This window comes from Phyllostomus discolor, chromosome 1 (genome assembly GCF_004126475.2).
Source record: "Phyllostomus discolor isolate MPI-MPIP mPhyDis1 chromosome 1, mPhyDis1.pri.v3, whole genome shotgun sequence".
Classification (NCBI taxonomy): Eukaryota; Metazoa; Chordata; class Mammalia; order Chiroptera; family Phyllostomidae; genus Phyllostomus; species Phyllostomus discolor.
Window position 1 is genome coordinate 48,923,222 of NC_040903.2, and position 24,549 is coordinate 48,947,770.

At 36.8% G+C, this 24,549-nt stretch overlaps 1 protein-coding gene across 1 annotated transcript in view; it reads left to right on the forward strand.

Annotated features, from left to right (window-relative positions):
• MRPL1 (mitochondrial ribosomal protein L1) overlaps positions 1-24,201 on the forward strand; it is a 58,787-nt gene extending 34,586 nt beyond the window's left edge. Inside the window, exons 8-9 of the mRNA XM_028506513.2 lie at positions 16,321-16,402; positions 17,653-24,201. Of these exons, the coding sequence (XP_028362314.1) occupies positions 16,321-16,402; positions 17,653-17,771 (201 nt within the window). The 3' untranslated portion in view covers positions 17,772-24,201. The remainder of the gene's footprint in view (positions 1-16,320; positions 16,403-17,652) is intronic.
• Positions 24,202-24,549: the final 348 nt, after the last annotated feature.

Below are 24,549 nucleotides of genomic sequence, written 5' to 3' on the forward strand. Positions count from 1 at the left end.
ACATGTGGTAGGGGAGCTACCTATGGCAATAAGTTATAGAGAAGTGTAATAATAAAATATATATATGATGGAAGGAAGTTGCAGAAAAGCAATGATTGTTGTGTAATTATGGCGTGGAGCAGGTCAAGAAGTTTCTAGGAGTTTGAAAATATATACCAGGTAAGTTAAGGGTCATTCATATTTTAAAATAATATGTGAGATGATGCACAGACTACTAGTATACATCTAAATTGGTTGAGGTGGTTTAAAAGGACCAAATAACAGTGACTAATCATGATAGAAGTTATTTTTCTCCCAAGTTTGAGCCGGTGGGCAGCTCAGGGCTATTTTGCTCCACAGAGTTAACCAGGAATCAAGGTTCCTTCCTTTCTCTCTGCCTGTCTCTCTCTCTGTCTCTCTGTCTCTCTCTCTTCCATCTCCTAGAGTCTTTTATTCTGTGTGGATGAATCTTGCTAAGACCAAGTAGTACTAACAGCCAGTGTGAAGGAGGCAGGAGAAGGTAGAGAGCAAACAGCTATTTCTCAAGCATGGGAACCGTTGGCCTCATCACTTTTGCCCCATCCCATGGTCCAGAGTTAATCACATGGCTTAGCTGAAGGTCTGTGATACGTAGTGTCTAGCTGGGTGGCCATGTGCCTAGCTGAAACTTGTTTTAAAAGTTTCATTTATTGATTTGAGAGAGAGAGAAGAAGAAGAAGAAAGAGAAGAGAGAAAGGGAGGGACATCGATTTGTTATTCTGCTTGTTTATGCATTCATTGGTGGATTCTTGTATTTGCCCTGATGGAGGATTGAAGCCACAACCTTGATATATCTGGGCAATACTCCAACCAACTGAGCTACACAGCCAGAGTCCCAGCTAAAACTACTTAAAAGAAGAGGGGATGGATTAGGGAGACAAGGCACAGCTGAGGAGGAGCCAAGAAACCTAAAAAAGAAAATAAAAGATGGGAATTTTTGTTCAATAGTTCATTGCTATATCCTCAGTTCAAATAATTGTTGAATGAATGAGCAAATGTACAAATGTACAGATAAACAAAACTGCCAATTGAAGATCAATTAAAAATTATTAAACAATAGTATTATGTAATATGTAATGAATCAGTGTTTTATTCTATGAACATTTGACTGCTTTACACTAAACTTTTCAAACAGTCCTTATGGAGTAATATTGAAATAGAAAATTTTAATTTCTGCAATTTCATGAAAGGAATCAGAATTATCGTGTCCTCTGTTTATTATGGGAATACTTAGCCAGGTTTGTATTTTGACATTACTCAAGAAAATTAAATAGTGCACAGATAGTATCGCATAAACCTGCCAGAATAGAGATTTTGATGTAATTTTCAAAGGGTGCCTGTTAGTATTTTATAACATACCACAAGTCCATTTTATGTTAGCTCCGAGGTGCTCAGAACCTGCTTTGCTTTTTTCCACTGATAGATTCCTTGTGTGGTTTCAGATACTTGGCCTCCATCCTACTTTTCCAGAGCACTTGTAAGTGTAATTTTAAGCCATTTGCATTGTTGATTGGCTTTCTTAACTTGTCCTTTATTATAAGGTAAAAGTTTTTTCTAATTTTCTATTAGTGTTGACTTTCCTCTTTTACAAGAAGCACATATGTAATACTTTTACATTTGTCAAAAAGTAAAATATTCTCTCTTGCTCTCCACTTTGCCTAATGTTAACTGTCTCACGTATTTCAAAAACAAACAGATGTGATAGTGTCGTAGTAAAACTGCACATTAAGATGTATTAGGAAGCATTTCCTTAGAAGAGAGGACATGAACTGTAGTTGAAAGGGAAAGTTTGGTATGTGCTTATTTGGTGTATTTAACCTATCATAGTATTTAATACCAGCATAAATGATGTAACTCTCGTGGCCTATTCCATATACTCCTGAAAGAGCTTATAAAATCAGACCTGTGTTTCTGTACATGTGCTTTCAAGCGGCAACTAGCTAACTGTTAAATAAAATCTCACATATGTAGAAGTACTTATATAGTTTTCATTAGAAATGACTGATTTTCAAATCAATTCTAACTGAAAAATATTTTGAGATTCATAAAGGTAGATAAAGTTTGAGGACAAAAACAGATTTCCATTATAGTGCACACTGGATTTTTTTAAAAGATTTTATTTATTTACTTTCAGAGAGGGAAGGGAGGGAGAAAGAGAGAGAGAGAGAGAGAGAGAAACATCAGTGTGCGGTTGCTGGAGGTCATGGCCTGCAACCCAGGCATGTACCCTGACTGTGAATCGAACCTGCAACGCTTTGGTTCACAGCCCGTGCTCAATCCACTGAGCTACGCCAGCCGGGGCTCACACTAGATCTTTTAAAGTGTACTATGAAACTTTCTTAGTTTTAGATTATTTTTTGTAGTGTTGGCCCCTGTATAGGTGCTTTACTGTCAGCACTGCAACTTGATAGAATTCCACACTTTTAACAAGTATTTGGTCTTTAAAAGAATGTTTAGTGAGGACCTGCTATATATTCCAATCAGCTTTCTGTCTTATTTTACTTTTAATATTTTATTGACTATGCTATTACAGATGTCCCAATTTTCCCTCATTGCCCCCTCCACCCCACCCACCCCTCATTTCTATAGTCAGTCCCCACACCATTGTCCCCGTCCGTGGGCCCTTCGTGTATGATCTTTGACTGATCCCTTTACCTTCTTTTAGTCAGCCCCCTCCTGCTCCTCCCTCCTCTCTTACAGCTGTCAGTCAGCTTTCTCTTTTAATTTTTCACTTCAGAGTAATTCTTTTCAAGTGCACGTGTACATACAAGTGACTTTTAGAAAAGACTTTTCACTGTAAAAGTTTTCTGAAAACCATAAAATCAGGAGTATGATGTCTTATCTTCATTTTATTTTAGAACATTGGGGACTCCTTGGGCTCATAGCACTTTAGAAAAGAAAGTCAAAAGAGAAATTAAACCATATTCATAACATTTCTGGTAAGAAAGTAAGAAAACATCACATTTTCTTGGAATTTATTACTTCATAAAGCCTTGCTTCTAGTTAAGCTGTCACTTGTAAATATCTTCAGTGTCTGCATATTTTTCCTCAGTTTTTTATTTTGAAAATTTTAAAATGAATAGCAAAGTTGAAACAATGAACACCTATGTACTTACCTAGGGTCACCAATTTTGTCATATTTGTTTAGAAAAACTAGTAATGGGTTGCTTAGAGAAAATACTTTATTTTCTGAACCACTTAAAGTTGCAGACATTATATATAACACTTCATCCCTAAATGTTTTGCATTGCATAGCCTAAAAATAGGTCTTTCTCCTGATACATGCTTTTTTATTGCTACTCTGTTCTGTGTATAATTTATGATTTCCTTTTTCTTTAGCCTGCTACCCTGATATATGTTTGGTTGTTGGTTTTCTAGTTTTCTAAGTTTTCTATGAGATTTGTGAATTTTCATTATTTTTTAATAATGAATTTAAATCTGTGAATTTGTGTCTAATTACATGTTTTGATATTTAGTCCTCGTCGTTCTCTCTTTTAAAAAAGATTTTATTTATTTTTAGAGAGAAGGGAAAAGAAAGAGAAAGAGAGGGAGAGAAACATTAATGTGTAAGATACATAAACTGTTGTCTTTTGCACTGCCCCAACTGGGGACCTGCCCTGCAACACAGGCATGTGCCCTGACCAGGAATGGAACTGGCGACCTTTAAATTCCCAGCCTGTGCCCAGTCCACTAAGCCATGTCAGCCAGTGGTACTTTTCTAAATAATCTGCCCTGGTACATTTTATTCTCTTTTGAGAGAGTGTTGTAAAATTTGTAAACTTTTTGTCTTGTTTAAAAATCTGTTGTATTCTAGTTTGACTGCTTTTGGTTAAAGAGTGCATTCTTTATAGTTTTAAGTTTTAAAAATTCCTTGAGACTTCATTGTGGCCTATAGAGTTAGGTTAATATGCTTTTTCCAAGTATTCCATGAACACTTGAATATAATATGTTTTCTGAGGCTTTAGGTAAAGATAGGGTATTGAACACCACAGTGGTAACTTATTAGAAAATGCCAAATCCTAAATCAGCAATGGAGAAAGCTAAAAAAAAATGGAGAAAGCTAAATTTCAGGATCTTCAAAAAGTGTCAGGATCTGGCTCTAGACACCCCTGAACCATTAGTGGCATGTGTGGGGATGGTGCAAGAACCCTCTCAGATAGGGAGGATTTAGTTGAAAACGAAAATTCTTACATACTTCATGGCACTGGGTAACCACCCTTTCCCGTGCCAGTAGGTGGCTGGAAAGATCAAAACAGAGAATCTCTAAACTGAGGGAGATCAGGAGAAAATTCAAAACAGGTAGATTAAGTGAATAACGTATACTGAAGTGCTGAGAAAAACATTCTTCCCTCACTCCCAACCCCATACCTTCCTCTCGCCTGACGTGGCTCCCAGTACGCTGGCAGGCAGGCCTCACCCTCTAGTCAGGAGGAGATTAGACGAGGCTCAGTTCAAGAGCAATAGCAGTAATAAGGTTTGTGAGCAGTTTAACAATGTTCTCCTTCTCATTTGAACATTCATGGTAGTTTTACTCTTTTTTCCAGTCTCTGGATGAAGAGTAGTTGTTCATTTTTGGTACTTTGATGAGAATTATTCGACATGATTTAAAAATAATTATTAATACTTCATAGTTAAAACATTTTTAAAAATTTTTCAATTACAGTTTATTTTCAGTATTATTTTTGTATTGGTTTCAGGTGCACAGCATAAAAATAAGACAATTACTTACTTTACAAAGTGTTCCCCATGGTATTTCCAGTTTCTACCAGGCACCATACTCAATTAGTGCAATGTTATTGACTGTATTCCCTATGCTATACTGTAGCTCCCTGTGACTGTTCTGTAGCTACCAGTTTGTACTTCTTAATCCCTGCACCTCTTTCACTCAGTCCCCCAAATCCCGTCGTATCACAACCACCAGTCCAATCTCTGTAAATCTGCTTCAGTTTTGTTGTTTATTTTGTTCTTTAGATTCCACATATAAGTGAAATCATGTTGTATTTGTCTTTCTCTGACTATTTCACTGAGCGTAATTCCCACTAGATCCATCCATGTTATCACAAACAGTGCGATTTTGTTCTTTTTATGGCTGACTAATACTCCATTGTGTGTATGTACCACCGCTTTTTTATCCATTCATCTATTGATGGAAACTTAGGTTGCTTCCACATCTCAGTTATTGTAAATAACACTTAATGAACATAGGGGTACATATATTCTTTTGAATTAGTGTTTTGGGTTTCTTCATGTAAATATCCAGGGCTGGAATTGCTGGGTCATAAGGCAGTTCCCTTTTTTGAAAACTCTCTGAACTGTTTTCTATACTGGTTGCACCAGTCTGCATTCCCACCAACAGTACACAAGGGTTCCATTTTCTCCACATCCTCACCATCACTTTTTTGTTGATTTACTAATAATAGTCATTCTGACAGGTGTGAGGTGATAACTTGATTATGGTTTTAATTCATATTTCTCTGATGATTAGTAATGTTGAGCATCTTTTCATATGTCTCTTGGCCACCTGTATGTCATCTTTGGAGAAGTGCTTATTCATGTCATCTACCCGTTTTTTAGTTGGATTGATTTTTTGGTGTTGAGTTGTATGAGTTCTTTATAAATTTTGGAAATTAACCCCTTATCAGCTGTATCATTGAAGAATATCTTCTCCCATTCAGTAGATTATCTTTTCATTTTGTTGATGATTTTCTTTAATGTGAAAAAAAAATTGCTGTCATCCCATTTGCCCAGGGAGATATAGCAGAAGAAATATTGCTAAGATAAATGTCTGTGATTTTACTGCCTATGCCTTCCTCTAGCAGATTTATGGTTTCAAGTCTTATATTTAAGTATTTAATCTATTTCGAGATTACTCTTATGTATAATGTAAGAAGGTGGTCTAGTTTCTTTTTTTTTTTTTGCATGTATATATTTCATTTTCCCAACACTATTTATTGACTAGATTTTTCTTACTCTATTACATATTCTTGCCTCCTTTGTCAAATATTAATTGCTTATATAGGCATAGGTTTATTTCTGGGCTTTCTGTTTTGTTCCATTGATCTGTATGTCTGCTTTTATGCTAGTACCATGCTGTTTTGAGTGCTATAGCCTGGTAGTGTAGTTTGATATCAGGTACCATGATACCTCCAGCTTTGTTCTTCCTTCTCAAGATTGCGGTGGCTATCTTTTGAGGTTTTGTATAAATTTTGGGGTCATTTGTTCCAGCTCCTATGAAATACACCATTGGTATTCTGGTAGGAATTTCATTGAATCTATAGATTACTTTTGGTAATTTGAACACTTTAGTGATGCCAGTTCTTTGTATCCATGAGCACAGATATTTAGTTTGTTTTTGATGTTTGTTTTTAGATTCCTTTTTTCATTTTTCTTTTTTTTAATAGCTCTTTGAAGTTTAAAAAATTTTTTAATCCCTCTCTCCTTTTTTCCCCCCGCCTTTGTTTTTCCTGTTTTCTTCATCTTAAATGTTCATCTACATTTTGGAAAGACAAGAAAAATATAATTAAACTTATGGGAAAATTAGTATGAATTAGTGAGAGGTAAATACTGCAGAATAATTTTTCAGTGACATACAACTTAATTAAATTTGATTATGTACAATATGTAGTAAAAAATGTTTGCTTGATGCTGCCTGAATTAATAAGTTAGTTTATACTAAAAAATGTTTATAACATACAAGTTCTTTAAAGATGTTTGAATGTTTCCCAATAATTTTTTAAAGATTTTATTTACTTATTTTTAGAGAGAAGGGTAGGGCCAGAGAAAGAGAAAGCAAGAAACATTGATGTGCAAGAGAAACATTAGTTGGTTGCCTCCTGCATGTGCCCCAACTGAGGACCCGGCCTGCAACCCAGGCATGTGCCCTAATTGGGAATCGAACCAGTGACCTTTAGCTTTGCCAGACAGTGCACAGCCAACTGAGCTACATCATTCAGGGCAAAACTATGTACTTTGAAAATACAGGGTGGGGCAAATGTAAGTTTTCAGTTGTACATATGGGAAGTAATACACATATTAGTAAATAATGATATAAGAATAAACTGTGTTTTACATACTCACATCTGTAAACCTACTTTGGCCCCACCCTATCTGTATGCCCCTTGTTCTGATTTAGTTTAGAAGCTTACTATTTCTATACTCTATTAATATGTAATTAGAACATAAAATATCGAATAATTTGGAATTGGGAAGACTTCTAAAAACTTTACTAAATATGATTAAAATTTTGAAGAACATCTTTTCAAACTACATTATGTAATATCTAGCTTTTTTAAAAAATTTAAGGTTGCTGAATGACTATTATTTTTTTTATTGTTCAAGTACAGATTTCTGCCTTTCTCCCCCACCTCTCCCCACTATCCCAGCCCTCCCCACCTCCCTTCCCCATTTCCATTCCCCCTTTTTGTCCATATGTCCTTTATCATTGTTTCTGCAAACCCTTCACCCTTTTCCCCCATTATCCCCTCCCTTCTCCCTTCTGATCACTGTCACCTTGTTCTCAATATCAGTGTCTTTGGCTATACTTTGCCTGCTTGTTTGTTTTGTTGATCAGGTTCCATTTCAGGGTGAGATCATATGGTATTTGTCTTTCACCTGCCTGGCTTATTTCACTTAGCATAATGCTCTCCAGTTCCATCCATGCTGTCACAAAGGGTAGGAGCTCCTTTCTTTCTGCTGCATAGAATTCCATTGTGTAGATGTACCATAGCTTTTTATCCACTCATTTACTGATGGGTACTTAGGTTGCTTTCAGCACTTGGCTATAGTAAATTGTCCTGTTATGAACATTGGGGTGCATAGGTTCTTTTGGATTGGTGTTTCAGGGTTCTTAGGATATAATCCTAGAAGTGGAATTGCTGGGTCAAAAGGCGTTTCCATTTTTAGTTTTCTGAGGAAATTCCATACTGTTTTCTATAGTGGTTATACCAGTCTGCAGTCCCACCAACAGTGCACTAGGGTCCCCTTTTCTCCACAGTTTCTCCAACACTTATTATTTGTTGTTTTGTTTATGATGGTCATTCTGATCGGTGTGAAGTGGTACCTTATTGTGGTTTTAATTTACATCTCTCCTCTGATGGCTAGCGATGCTGAGCATCCTTTCATATGTCTCTGGGTCCTTTGTATGTCCTCATTGGGAAAGTGTCTGTTCAAGTCCTTCACCCATTTTTTAATTGCGTTGCTTTGTCTTCTTAGAGTGAAGTCATGTGAGTTCTGTATGTAATATCTAACTTTGACATGAAGAGTTATCATAGCATTAAAGGAAAAACAGGAGACTTCCGGACAAGATGGAGGCATAGGTAGACACACTTTGCCTCCTCATACAACCAAAAGAAGGACAACAACAATTTAAAAACAAAAAACAACCGGAACTAAGCAAATTGAACTGTATGGAGTCTGACAACCAAGGAGTTAAAGAAGACACATTCATACAGACTGGTAGGAGGAGTGGAGATGGGCAGCCAGGGTGGAAAAGACTTGTGGCAAAGCAGCGGCTGGCGGACCAGGTGGTCCTACATTCGTGTCCAGATAAACCAGGTGAAACTGGGGAGCAAGACAGACCGTGCAACCCAGGGTTCCAGTGTTGGGAAATAAAGCCTTAAACCACCAATTGAAAATACCTGTGGGGGTTGAGGTGCAGGGAGAGACTCCCAGCCTCACAGGAGAGTTCGTTGGAGAGACCCACAGGGTCCTAGAATGTACACAAGCCCACCCACGTGGGAATCAGCACCAGAAGGGCCCAGTTTGCTTGTGGGTAGTGGTGGAAGTGACTGAAATCCAACAGAGAGTGGAGCAAGTGCCATTGTTCTCTCTTGGACCCCTACCCCACATATAGCATCACAACCCAGCTACTGCATTACCCCGCCCTGGTGAACACCTAAGGCTCTGCCCCTTACTATGTAATAGGCGCGTCAAGACAAAAAAAATGGTCCAAATGAAAGAACAGATCAAAGCTCCAGAAAACATACAACTAAGCAACAAAGAGGTAGCCAGCCTTTCAGATGCACAGTTCAAAACACTGATAACCAGTATGCTCACAGAATTGGTTGAATTTGGTCACAAATTAGATGAAAAAATGAAGCCTATGCTAAGTGAAATAAAGGAAAATGTACAGGGAACCAACAGTGAGGGAAAGGAAATTGGGACTCAGATCAATGGAGTGGACCAGAAGGAAGAAAGAAACAACCAAACAGAAGAGAATGAAGAAACAAGAATTCAAAAATATGAAGTGAGGCTTAGGAACCTCCAGGACATCTTTAAACGTTCCCATATCTGGATTATAGGGGTATCAGAAGGGGAAGAGGAAGAGCAACAAGTGGAAAAGTTATTTGAACAAATGATAAAGGAGAATTTCCCCAATCTGGCAAAGGAAATAGATTTTCAGAGAGTCCCAAAGAAATTATACCCAAGGAGGAACACACCAAGGCACATCATAATTACATTACCCAAGATTAAAGATAAGGAGAGAATCTTAAAAGCAGCAAAACAAAAGGAGAGAGTTACCTACAAAGGAGTTCCCATCAGACTGTCAGCTGATTTCTCAAAAGAGACCCCACAGAAGGGGCTGGAAAGAAGTATTCCAAGTTATGAAAGGCAAGGACCTACATCCAAGATTGCTCTATCCAGCAAAGCTTTCATTTAGAATGGAAGGGCTAGATAAAGTGCTTCCCAGATAAGGTCAAGTTAAAGGAATTCATCGTCACCAAGACCTTATTATATGAAATGTTACAGGGACTTATCTAAGAAAAAGAAGATTAAAACCATGTACAGTAAAATGACAGCAAACTCACAATTACTAACAACCATACCTAAAACAAAAACAAAAACAAGCTAAGCAAACAAGTAGAACAGGAACAGAACCACAGAAATGGAGAACATGGAGGGTTATCAGCAGGAGAGCGGGAGAGGGAGAGGTGGGGAAGGTATAGAGAATAAGTAGCATAGATGGTAGGTACAAAATAGACAGGGGGAGGGTAAGAATAGTATGGGAAATGTAGAAGCCAAAGAACTTACAAGTATGACCCATGGACATGATCTAAAGTGGGATAATGTGGGTGGGAGGGGGGGGTGTCCAGGGTGGAGGGGAGTGAAGAGGGGAAAATGGGACAACTGTAATAGCATAATCAATAAAATATATTTTTAAAAAAGGAAAAACAACTGTACCCCCTTTAAAATAATAAATATCCAGATTTGGAGGGCTTACAAATAATAATGGTATTGGCAAATCAAACCTAAGCTCATTTTCTTAAAAAAAAAGAACAAAACAAAACAGAGGGTAGGACAACTCATATATATGTTTATACTAGATTGTGGCAAGACCTGATTTAACTATGTTTCCTGTCTAGGTTTCAAATATACTTGGATCTTTGATGTACTTAATATAAAGGCAGTGTGTTCATGTGCTTTCCCCCCCTTCTTTTTAAAGTTGTAGACATGGTTCATTCACTATGCTTTGCTTGTGTAATGCTAAATTGTTTTGTGGCAAGTATATTGTCAACCTGGCAGCTGATGAAAGATCCAAAGTGTATTGTAACAAAAATAAACAAGTTCAGGGGAAGGGAATAAACATAAATCTTGCATTGAAATCAGTCTTTAGTCTTTACAAACATGTTAGAACAGGCAACGTGAGTGTGTTGGAGTTCAGTTAAATAACAAGATGTGCATAGCTTAGTACCTGGAAGTTTTAGTCTTATTTTGAAGGAACTAGGTCTGTAAGTTGAAAAAATGGCAAGCAAAGAATATTGCTTAAATCAGCTAGAAACAATAGTGGGCTAAAAGGGGGCAGTGCATTGGCTCAGGGCTCAGTGCCATTTTCCCTCCTCCACCTCCTCCATTCCTTCCAGTTGACGATTAACTTTTATTTTGTTGCATTATTTCTGGTATACTATAGTGTGCTGTGTTATAGGTAAGGGAATTATAAAGAGAGGAAGGCAAAATGTAAAAGTCAAATTCTATAGTATTTAGTTCTTATTAAAATTAAAGGAAGTGTATTAGCAATAGCTCTTAGATCTCCAATAATATGGGGCTAAGAAAGGGGAACTAATATTTATCCAGAACTCAGTGTGTACCAGCATTTTCCTTGATGCTTCACTATGAAAGATACATATTTAACTGGGATAAATAGTCTTTGTAGTATTTTGGTTATACCCTTTGGTTAGATTTTTATCAGTAAGTATTCTTACCACTAGGAATATTAGAAACAAAAATAGTTTACTATCATTTCCAGTTTTCTTTCCTATACTGTTACAAAATCAGATGATAATTTTCCAGAATTTGGGGGAATTGAAAGTGAGGCTTTCCCTTTCTATTACATATCAATAGTAGCATAAGAACCCTAACCAGTGTGACTCTGTTGGTTGCGTGTTGTCCCATGAAGCAAGAGGTCACTGGTTTGCTTCCTGGTCAGGACACATGCCTGGGTTGCATGTTTGGTCTCCAGTTGGGGCACTTATGGAAGGCAACCAATCAATGTTTCTCTCTCCCATTGATGTTTCTCTGCCTGTCTTGCTTCCTCCCTTCCCCTCTCTAAAACTAAATAAAATCTTTTTTTAAAATAAATAAATAATAGCATAAGATGAACCATACTATTTGAGAGAATAGCTAACCTTTCTCTTTAATTCATTGCATTAACTCAGCAATGCAGTGATCATTCATCAATGGAATAACAGAGATGAAGAATACAAATGTAGCATTATGTGTCAAAGGAAAGTAAACTGACATGCTTTCCTTTGTTTGCCAGTCCATTTGTTAATAAGTAGTTGCCCGTATACTGCACATGTAGCTTTCTTTTGTTAGCTTTATTTCAAAAAACCAGTGATAAACACGGCAGCTTTCATAGAATTCTGTATTTCCAGATGCTGGGAGAAGAAATTGAATGGATCTGAAAGATAATTCCTTGTGACTTTCATTAGTGTTACTTTTAAACATATAATAACATTTACTTATATAGTATTAAAATAAGCAATAAGATACCTGTTATGAATTTAATATATTAAATATAGAAATAATTAAGCATTTTTAAATATATTTACCATAAGCAGTGATGAAAGCTGCTTGAGCCTTTAGATTTTGGTAGGTAATTAATTTGTTAAAGTGATGTAAAGCATAATTCATACCACTTGTCTTTGCATGCATTTTATATATTTGTAGACAAATAATGCATATTAATAAAGGAGTTGGCAAACCATGCCTTTTTTTGAATCATATGTGAACTCAGAATGGTCTTTTAAAGAACTGTATAAAAAAGGAAAAAGAATATACAGCAGAAATCATATGTGGCCCTCAAAGCCTAGAGTATTTGCTGTCTGATCCTTCACAGAAAACGCTTGCCAACCCTAAAATGTAAAGACAGGCCACGTAAGCTTGGCAAGTTTCAACTCCAGGTGGGAAGGTGAAAGCACGTGACAGCCTGTCTCTCCCATGAGTGCAGCCACTATAAAACCTGGACAGAATGAATGGAGCAAGCTGTTTGAAGATTCTGAAAAATTAAATAGTGGCAGGCAAATTAGGGAAGACTAGAATTTGAAGTACTACCAAACTGGCGGTGAGTTTGCCATCCCCCCCCCCCCCCCCCCCGTGTGGTCACGTGGTCTGGTCTCAACCATAGCCTGAAACCAGGAAGTAGACCTCAGTGCTGGCAGAGGGAGTCCAGAACCTACTGCTTCAGGCTGGAAAAGTAGAGGTCATGGCTCCTAGTAGTAGCAGTGGGTGCAGATTCTTTCTGACTAGAGGATCTGTGGTCCCAAGAGGATCTGCCTTTGCTTTTATTCTCTCTGTCTGCCTGCCAGTTGGCCCCCACTGCAGGAACAGTTGCAGAAGTAAGTGGCAAAATGGGGTAAATAAAGTCCTAACTCTCTGGGCTGAGTGCCAAAAGGGACTTATAAAATTATTTATGTTTTGGGAGACATAATGATAATATCTCTGTAATGCTTAGAACAGAGCCTAAGAGTAAGACCCAATAAACAGCTGCTTAATCAATCATTATTTTCCATAATGTTCTATGGGAAACACACAGATTATCTTCCTTTTCTTGGTCTAGACTGTTAGGAGTCATGGGGATTAAGAGTATTGGCCCATCTGCAGCAACCATATGCTGGGCCGCCTCTATACAGCCTTAGAACATGGCACTTGGAAGGGATTTGGGGGGTCAGATGTTCTAACATGTGCTTATTCAAAGTAGCAGTCCTTGCAGTTTCCATTTACATATGGTAAGTCACCTCATGGCTATCAGTACAGTTACAGTGACAGAAGCTGGCCACTTTAGGAAGACCATATGATTATTTAACAATCATGTATACACAGTTTGCAATTTTTTTAGTTTTGCCCTCTGTAAAATGTAAAAAAATAAGTTGAATCTTTTTTTCACACTGTAGTCCTTAGTAAATCCAGAATATTTGAACAGACTTAATTTCTATACTGGCAATCCTAAGTGAGGCCTAGGGATCTCGTTTAACTGACACACTTTTCTCAGGACCCTTTCTTCTCTCTTCCTCTTTCTTTTAACCCATGAAGATATATGCTAATTTTTTGTATGCCTGTGTGCATGAGATTTGATACCCTTGAAAGCATTTAAGAATCACTACTTTGCCCTGCTGGTGTGGTTCATTTGGTTGGAGCATCATCCTGTACACCAAAGGGCTGCAGGTTCAAACCCAAGTTGGGACACATAGGGGAGGCAACCAGTTGATGTTTCTCTCTCACATTGATGTTTCACTCTCTAAAATCAATAAAAATATTTTTTAAAAGAATCACTGCCTTAGACATGCTCATGACTACAATTTGCTCTCCATACATCTATATCTCAAAAGGACAAAAAATGATTAAGAACTGCTGTTCTTTCTCATAATGGTAGAAAGTGATTGAAGACAAAGGTTAGCTATTTCATGGAAAGAGGAAAATCTGACAGTTAAAGCAAAGAGGTAGAGTTCACCTATACCCACTGAGCCATTAAAATCTTTGGTAAGTCTTCCATCTAGTCTGCTTAGGGAATTCTTACATAATAAGGTATGTTAAGCAGAAGGATTGGTGAAGCAGTCTTTTCTTGAAACATCTATGATGCAGAACGAGGATGCAAAATGTCTATAGTACAAAACATCTATTATGCAATAACTATTTTGTCCTGCAGTAGATAACCATTTTAGCCAAAGATAGATAGTGTTATGACTAACTAGTATATATTCAAGAGCATACATTATGTACACACACAGGATGCATCACATAGTTCAGTTGCCCTTCAAGGTCAACACATTCCTTTTGTTTTGTGTGTTTTGTTTTAACCAGCTGTACCAAGTGTCATACTCTGCTATTGAGAATCGAACAGTTGTCTCCTCATAATGGCCATTCTTGACTTCCTTCGCGAGACCACAAAATGTTACTGCATGAGAAAGCAGTTTTGGAAGTGCAGAATAGAGAAAATTATAAATGTTACTTTCATGAGTTATCTCTAGATTGTTATCAGCCCAAATAAATTTCTCATTCACACATACATTTTGTTTGTACATAGGTATCCTGTCATCAGTAGTCAATTAAATAACCACAGTTATGGCCATAAAAATACATATACTTTTTCATAATTTTGTACAATTTAAAAAAAAATAAAATGAAGCGTTAAGGCTACAAATATATTTTTAAATTCAGTAGATACTCAGTATTCAGTAAAGATAGAGGTGAATTTGGATAAAAGTGTAAACTATTTTAAAACTTAATGAAATCAGCCCTGGTTGCTGTGGCTCAGTGGATTGAGTGCTGGCCTGCAACCCTACAGGTCGCTGGTTTGATTCCCAGTCAGGGCACATGCCTGGGTTGTGGGCCAGGTCCCCAGGTGGGGGCACATAAGAGGAAACCAATCATATCTCTCACACATTGCTATTTCTCTTCCTCCCTTTCTCCCTTCCCTCTCTAAAAAGTAAATAAAAGTCTTAAAAAAGAAAAACTTAATGAAGTCATTGAAGTCATTCTGATGAAAGTTACAGGGAAGTCATTGTTTTCCATTTGTGAAGCCATGTCGTTATTAACTCACTGTAGGAATGACAGTATAAGTCAGCAGAAATTATATAGCAGTTACAAAATGCTGGTGAGTTTAGTATATATAGTATAACAAACTATTTAAAAAGTTTAGTTGGACATCTTGCTCTTTGTATCTGCTGCTGTCACAAATTAAGTTAGGTTTAGATCTTTAACCAAGAGTAAAGGAACTTACTAGATCGATGGTGATTAATTCAGTTGATATGGAAAGAAGCACAATGTGAGGTAAAGGGTAGAGTTAAGAGGGGAATGAAAGGAGCAGGGATATGTGTTGTACCCTTGGTGTTTTTGTTTTCTAACTGAGCAAATGTAAGGTGCCTTGTCTGCCAGTCTATTACTACTTCAATGCGAATGGAAGTCTATAAGGTCTGTAGACTTAGAAAGGTGAACTGAGCATTGCTTGGTATTTTTCCCCCCCAGAATTCCACTTCTGGACTAAAGTGAAAGTTCGTCCAGTAGTATCCACACCTTCTCATTTAGGGTGTGATACTGCATCATTCCCAAGAGAGTGTTGGGTAAATTTGGTCTGATGAGGACGAGGGTGACTTTTTCAGGAGAAATTCTCTTTATGGTTATGTGGCACATTTCTCAGAGTCATTGGAGAATAGGAATCTTGTTTGAACTTGAACTCTTACTGTGTGATATTTGCTGATTATGCAACTGTAAGTTTTATATGAATGTTTAAAAATTGATTCATTTGGTAATGTGCAAAATCCTGTAAATATTAAGCTGTAATGTAACTGGTTTTAACTGATATTTAAGAATAACGTGCATTAAAATTTGAAGGATGAACACAAGGACTTTGCAAAGGTGTGAGTTTCCCAGGGTTTAGGAGTTTTATGAATAGGTCTGGTTCCCTGTATATATTTACTTATTGTATTTTTTGCTAAATAGCAGAATAATTATTTTTGCATCATTAGAGTGTGAACATAGCATCCTGAAATATCTCCGTGTGAGACATAGGTTGTCTAAAGGTGTGTAGTCAAGTAGTTTTATTTTGAAGTTGTGATAGCATTAATTGCTAAACATGTTCTTAGTTTTCCTTAAAAGTAAATCAACAAATAACTTCAAGAACAAATAACACTAATTCCTTGAGGATTAGGGATAAGGTGTGTGGTATGTTCTGCTCCAGGATATGTTTTGGGGAAATTACTTGGAAATCAAGGATTTTCATATAAATACTATACAGTTACCAAAATTTGTATTATTTTCTCATTTTCACATCATTAATGTTGTATATGTTATATGTCCTTTTTTTTTTAGCTGAATATGTCAAGTGACGAGATAGCTGCCAATCTGCAGGCTGTTGTCAGTGAAGTTTGTAGGCACAGACCACTGGATTTGGGTAAGTGGTCAGCTGGAGTAGACTTCCCTAGAGCCCTGTGATGCTTTAAAAATGTAAAATATTAAGAAAACAATCAAGTTGATATGTAACTACAGTAGCAGTGATATTTCCAGGGATTAAATAAATGAAATATAATTTTCCAAAGGATTTCTAATTACCTTATTAACAAGTGCAGTTGCTTAGAGAGGACACCTCTCTAACATTAATGGGAATGCTGTACATCCTGAAACCTTCGTAAATTTCCACAGGATTTCTATCATTATGTGTAAAGTTCGCAAGAAAACCGACTGCCTTAAACTTAAAAGGACATTGAATAGAAACTAAAATCATTTGTGAAGTGGCGCTGTGAAGCCGCACTTTCCACGTGATCACTGGGCACACGTCAGTGCCCTCATCGTTGCATCCCCGCCCCTCACATTGCGTCCCGACGGAGGTCTCACTCAGCCGCCTGTGGCCAAGCAAGTGCCCTTACACTCAGGACGGCCTGCTTAGAATTTCATCATTGTAGGCATCTGTGTCTTTGGGTTTTATACCCAGATGGCTAATTTAAATACAGTCTTACACTGTTTTTCACCTTCTTTGAGAGTTAAACACACTGGTAGAAGTTCCTCATTTGTTAACTCAGTTGTCCTGTATTTGGCCACAGTACTTAGTAATGGCTTGCATATTTATATGGATTCTTACATTCCACTGAGAACTTTGATTTGAGTGTAGGCTCCTCTCAGACTAGCCGGAATAGATAGAATGATGGATGGTAAATTTCTAAAAACAATAGTTACTCTTTTTTTGCCATTTTAAACAAAGTCCCTTAATGTTCCTCATAGGAAAAGCTTTTAAATTTTTTAAGGGCTCTTATTAAATGTTTGGTAGCATAAAGGTAGCATCTGTGTTGACTGTTTTAAATAAATATTAGAATATTTCTATCAAGTGTAAATATTGCCACCTGCTCCTTCACTGTTGACTTTGCAATAAAATAAATTTGAAGTGACCATATTCTGGCAGAGAGAAATGAATTATTTGTGAGTACATGTAATTTAGAGGATAAATCTCTAATATTCTAGAGTGTAGCTGGTCTGTCTTCTCTAAAAGTGAAATGATCTTTCCTTTCCTGTACTTCAAAATGTTAGTTTAGTAATGTCAGTACTTACAACATAGAGCATGAGTGCTATAAGGCTTCTAGTTGTATATTTGTATTTGCTTGTAGGTATCTATGGTACCAAATGAAAGCTGATTCTTGTCTTTGTTTCTAGGACCCTTTGTGGTACGAGCGTTCCTTCGTAGTTCGACAAGTGAAGGTTTATTACTAAAGATCGAGCCATTGTTGCCTAAAGAGGTAGAAACCAAAGAAAGTCACAAAGAAGCTGCCTGAAACTGTTGTGTTGTGAAGTTTTTTAAAGTGGATTAAGGAGAAACAGAAAATTATAAAACTGTAATTTCTACATTTGGTGTCTTGTTGTTTCTTGATCATCATACTTGAAAGTGGATTTTCACACTGGAAAATCTTACAACACTTTCAACAATAAGAAAATAAAATTCTGTCTGTGTTTGAAACTACCTTTTAGATCCTATTACATCTCCTTCCTTAGAATTCATATTTTACATGCTGAAATTATAGCAGCAATTTCTAGCTTAATAACCTTCCCTTGAGAACTACATCATCCTAGGGAAAAGTAACATCTTCCATTCCCCTAAGAGGGAGACTGGCGGAGTCATGAGCTATATCATAAATATGACTGTTTTCTAAAGGAAGAATACAGAAAATGTTGGAAAATGTTCGTTCTAAAAACTTCTGAATGTTACTTTGATAACATGAATATAGAAAATGATTAAGCCATTAAAATGTGAGTGGGAAATCGTTTTTCTTCATCTTAGGAATCAATTTATAATACACTTTTATAATAACTGTGTATTTTTATGGTGTTTTACAATATACAAAACACCATGTATAGTGTTTTCACATACTTAACCTTGTTGGATCCTGAATTCTGCTTAATAGGAAGTAATAAATTTGGTTAGTGTTTGTTGGATGATAGAACAACCTTTTTTACAGATGAAGAATCAGGCCGAGAAGTTACATGTCTTTCATCAAGTGCCAGGTTGCAACTGGTATTGGTTCTTAAGTGTTTACTGGTGTGTGACAAAACAGGAAGAAAACAGAGGATAGATCGTTTTGGCACACAGTTGCCAACTGTCGTTTCTTGAGAATGATTTCCCTTACTCTGCGATTATCTTTCACTCTTTTAGGGCTGTCCACATGCGTTTTATGAAATAATAGTGCCGATAAATTTGTTGGTAGGTTTTAATACTATCCAGTTGATAAAGAATATTTTGACAGCTCCATGAAGGTCTCCCAAATTGTTTTTGAAATTTTAGTAGTCTGAGAAGTGCAAATGACCATGAACAACCACTATATACCACTCAGTTTTTTCCCCCCAAGGAAATTAAAATTTAAAGGCTGTTTACCAAAAACAACTAAACTACGTTGACTACAAAATAGTAATCGCAGTTACCTCCTATTGAGGGCCTACTATTTGTTGTCTTATGCTTTACATGCATCCTCTCACGGAACCCACAGAGCAGTTTCCTAAGGAGGGTGTCGCTCCCATTTCACAGATAAGGAAATTGAAACCTGTACGAGGTCCCATAAGTGGCAACCTAAGATTCAAAGCTAGGAACTGTCTGATTTTTGAAGCCTGTTCTTTTAACTATTAGGCTATTTTACTTTCTGTTAGTATATTCTAAGATAAATTAAACTGTTAGCACTTAACATTTTAAAATATTGAGAAATTATACTTTAGTTTCTTCGTATCTCAGGATGTAAGGCTATGACGTAACTGATGGGAAGGAAGAAAAGAGCGGGATGAGTGAGAAAAGAGTAGTGCAGTATGGAGAGAAAAATGATCTGCCTGTTTCCCACGATTCCCATCTTTTGAAAGCTTACTAATTATTTGAAGATTCTAATTCACAGAGTAGAAGCTCTATTGTATTTGTAGATTTTCTTCTGATTAATAGAGTAAATAAATATGCTTTTGTTACAATTTTAGAAATGCTAATATTATTTTTAAAATTTTTCATTTTTATTTTTAGAGGGGAAGGGAGGGAGAAAGAGAGGGAGAAAAACATCAATGTGTGGTTGCCTCCTGCATGCACCCCACCTGGGACCCGGCCCACAACCCAGGCATGCACCCCAGCTGGGGATCAAACCTTCCACCCTTCAGTTTGGAGGCCAGCACTCAATCCACTGAGCCACACCAGCTAGGGCAAAAACACTAACAGATATTTTTTAGATCACTCATAAGCCTACTACTTATAGATAACCAGCATTAATATTTTGATGCCTTCCATTGTCTGTTTCAATGGACAGAAACAACATGCATACACACTGTAAAGTAAGCATTTACCTGTACTATTTAAAATTTCATATAAAAAGCATCATTTTAATGGCTGAACAATATTCCATCCTATTGATTCTTTAATTTATGGAATCATTTCCAATTTGGAGGCATTTAATTCCCTTTGGTCCCCTCTATTTTTTTAATGCTTTAGAGAAAATCTTTGGGCATAATTCATTTTGCTCTCTATTTCTAGAAGTGGCATTCCTGGGTTAAAAGGCATGGTAATGGCTAAAGGTCTTATGCCTTAGAAAGGTGCCTTTTGATCTGAGCAAACCAGAACAAGGAACTATGGTTGGAAAACTTGCTCTGGGCAAGAACATTCCAGGATCTTATTAACTGGTCTATGAATAAATAATTCCTTACCCTTCCACTAGAGCATTCTTCTACTGGCTAACTAGAACCAATGTCGAGTGTTTATAATGATATGCTAGATTACTCTTTCTCTTTTGTATTACTGCACTATTCGATTTTATTAGAAATCAGTAAATCTTAAGAGTAAAAACTTTCAAATTTTATAGTAAATACTGGTAATTCTGAAACTTCAGCTTGCCTCAAAATCACTTGGAAGGTTTGCAAGCACAAATTGCTGGGTTGAACCCAGCATCCACTCAGCAATCTGGGATGAACCTGGGAAATTTGCATTTCTAACGAGTGAAAGACCAAAGGCTTGGGGTAGGACAGGAGAACCTATTCAACAGAGACTTCTTTTTTTTAAATATAGCAAGTAGTTAATGACAGTGTCCAGTAGGTGGCAATAATAACCTTTCCTACAACTTTTAAATAGATGGCTTTTGGTAAATGACTGTTTTTTTATTTGATTATAAAATAAAATGACAAATACAGACCACCGATGCTTTGTTTTGGAATGAATCTGTTTTGCTGTTTATTTTGTTTTGTTGCGGGCACGTTACAGAGCTTGCTTTAGGTGTCACTGCAGTAATGCATATGGAGGATTGTTTTATTTGTCTCTGTTTTAACTCTTAAAGAATCTTTCAAATACACAGAAAATTTTAAAAATAAGATAACACCTATTTAGTTGACACCCAGCTTTAGCAGTTAGCAACATGGTGCTATTTTTCTGATTTTTCTAGTTACATGTATCCCTTTCATCTGCTCACCAGCCCCCCTCATCCCTGGTAGAGTGAACAAAAGGAAATCCCACACATCCTATCACTTAACCTACAGAGTTTTAAGAATAATCACGCTATAATTATAAGAAAATTTTAGATCCATTTTTCAGAACCTAGTGTTTTTGTATTCTGTTCTGGCCATTGAGGGCCTTTAGTTTTTTTAACCTATATTTTTTTATATAATAATGGAAAAAACAAAAATATTTTTAGTGTTTTGAGAACTTAGAGAACATAGTAATGCAATTGGCCACAAAATGTCATGTGAAATGCACTATTTAAAAGAAATTGTTATTTTCACTTAAAATTCTTAAAATGTAAAATTGCAAATAAAATTACAGATTTGAATACAATAGATTAAAATATGAAATTTTCATCTGAAGGTATCCAAAAGAATGAAAGTTCTACTGTATTTTCTTTTTAAAAAATAGAAGCACATTAAATAAATTTGGCAAGTAGAAAAAGGAAGAACACAATGAAGAATTTAAAGAACACGGACCTGCCCTGGCCTGTGTGACTCAGTTGGAGCATCGTGCTGTAGACCAAAGGGTCAGGGGTTCGATTCCCCATCAGAGCACATACCCTGGTTGAGAGTTCCATCCCTGGTTGGGGCATGTACAAGAAAGCAACCAATCAATGTTTGTTTCTCCCTCTCTTCCTCCCTCGCTGCCTCCCTCTCTCCCCACCTTCCTCTCCCTGCTGCCTTCCTCTCTCTAAAAACAATGAAAAAAATGTCTTCAAGTGAGGATAAAAAAGAAAACTGACCATAGTTGCTTAAATGGCATTTTTTATAGTTCCTTTTTTCCTCTCTATACAGAGGACTTCTTTTTCCCCAGAACACAGGGTTGAGGTCCAGTTGGGTGAGAGTAGGAAGGAAGACACCTTGGCTCTGGAGGTTCCCTGCGTGTGCGGCTCTTTCGTCCCTTTCAGTCGAAAAAAGCCAACTGAAATCCTTCCCAAGCATTTGCTAAATAAAGGTCTAATACTTTATGTATTTTAATATGTGCTACATAAAACTTTATATTATTGTTTTTGAGTAACTGCTTTGAAAAGTAATGAAAGTTAATTTAAACTTTTAAGTTAAATAGAGTAACCTAGTGTTTCCCAAAGGACTATATACCATCAGTGGCACAAGAAATTAATAGTAAGTGAACAACATTTTAAATCATTAAGTATGTCTTCAATATGTATAGAAAAACATAGTTAACACATAAAGAACATGATTGCCTAGGATGACATTACAGTGGGTGATTCTTTGTAGTTCATTTTAAAATATAGCTAAGGAGGGGAAGGGTAGTAGGGAGGGACTGAGCAAAAAGGAAAAGGGACTCATTGACATGGACAACAATGTGGTGATTGGGGGAAGAGGAGGTATAAGGGGACTAAATGGTTATGAAAAATATAAAAATAAATATTAAGCAAATCATATAAATATGTAAATTATGTAAACTGCTTGCAAAAGTGGCTGCATTATTTTACATTCTCTCCAGCAATGCATAGGGTTGCGGTTTCTCCACATCCTTGTCGACACTTGGAATTATCTGTCCTTTATATTATAGGCATTCTAGTGAGCGTGTGGTAGTCCTATGTGTTTTAATTGAGAAAATGGCTTGTTTTGTTGGGAAAGTCTTTAGGGGTAAATGATAGTAGTTTTTAAATACATGACATTTGGAAGGAAGAGTACATTTACACCATGAAGCTCCAGAAGTACAGCTGGGAATGTAGATGATGGAGAAGCAAATTCTGGTACAAAGTTAAAGTGCTGTGGACTCTTATAAAGTAGTAGTTACCTTTTTATTGTGTGTATTTACATGCAGCTTGGTTAGTGTTCTTCAGTTACAGTCGACAGAAATGACTGACCGATGGAACTGGAGAAGGAATGTATTGTACGGGCATGGGGTGGTTCACAGAATAGGAAGCAGCTCAGCTCCAAAAATCTAAAGAGCGGGAACCAATGGACAGTGTCCCCAGAGAGCTACTGTCAAGGCGCATCAGCTCTGCTTTCTGACCTGGTGTCACTCCACTCGAGATTCTAAGGGGAGAGAGTCCACTTAGCCTAGTTCAGTTTGCATGCCCACTCCTCGGTCAAGGAGAAAGCAGAATTGATAATCTTGCCAAAAGTATATGCAGTTGGTGAGAAGAAATTCTCCAGGGGAATACTGAAGAACTTTTACCAAAAAAAGGGGGTTACTGGGTGCTAGGCTGGCAACACCAATGAATGCCCACTGCACAAGTTCACGACCTCTGATAAATATTTAGAAAGAATCGGTACCAATCAGGTTTCGACAAAACTCTAAGGCCCAGTCAATCCTTATGGATTGACTGTCTATGAATGGATGTCTATGAAATCAATAACTATTTCTTTGAGCTCAAAATATTTATTTTGTTACTCAAAGTATTTTTAATAGCAAATGTTCTTCGAATGTAAAGGAAATGTTGCCTATTTTTGGAGGGGAGAAATGTCAGTTTCACTTTATTAAACAGACATGAACACATTCCCATGGTAAAAGATCAGTCACAGCAAAATTTGTGTGATTCCCCCACCCAGCCTCCCTTGTGGCTGTATGTGGATCTTCAGTACTTAGATTATGTCTCTAGATCTATGCAGTTTATTGCCTGATGGCATAGGGAGGTTTTTCATATTTAAAAACAGTATTATACCATATACATTGTTTTATAATTTAATTTTTTACTCAACATTATCTAGAGCATTATTCCATGACTACTGCATTTTAAGGAATGCTTTATAGTTGTCCATAACATGAGCACACCTTGGTGTATATTAGCAGATGTGTGTTACCAGCCGGCATAACACACATCTAACTGACCGGCATATCATACTGAAATTGCTGAGAACCAGTGATAAAATGAAATTCTTAAAAGCAGCCAGAGAAAAAAGAAACATCAGGGGTACCAAGATAAGAATTATTACTGATTTCGCTCTGGCTGGTGTGGCTCAGTGGATCCAGTGCAGGCCTGTGAACCAAAGAGTTCCTGCTTCGATTCCCAGTCAGGGTACATGCTTGGGTTGTGGGCCAAGTCCCCAGTAGGACATGTGTGAGAGGCAACCACACATTGATGTTTCTTTCCCTCTCTCCCTTCCCCTCTCTCTAAAAATAAATAAAACCTTTAAAAAAATTATTACTGATTTCTTGTCAGAAATCATACAAGCCAAAAGGAATAGAATGATGACTTGAAGTTAAAAAAAAGTTAACCTAAGATTCTGAGTAAAAATACCCTCCAATAATGAGAGCATCATAAAGACTATTTTACAAAAGCAGAGAATTTATTTCTAGCAGACCTGAATTACAAGAAATGCTGAAGGAAATTCTTCTAGAGAAAAAAAATGATACCAGATACAAAATCAGTTCTGTACAATTGAATGAAGGGTGATAGAAATATGTGGAAAATACAAAAGATGTTCTTCTCATTTTATCATTTCTATTAAAAATTACCCATTAAAAGCAAGTGAAATAACACTATAGCGGGGTTTATAACAGTTTGAAGTAAAATGCATAAAAATAGCACAAAGGTTAGCAGGAGATACATTCATACATGGCTCACTTCAGCTGGGTGCAGTTTTCTGTTTAGTGTTTTTGTGGATGAAACCACATAAAATCAAAAG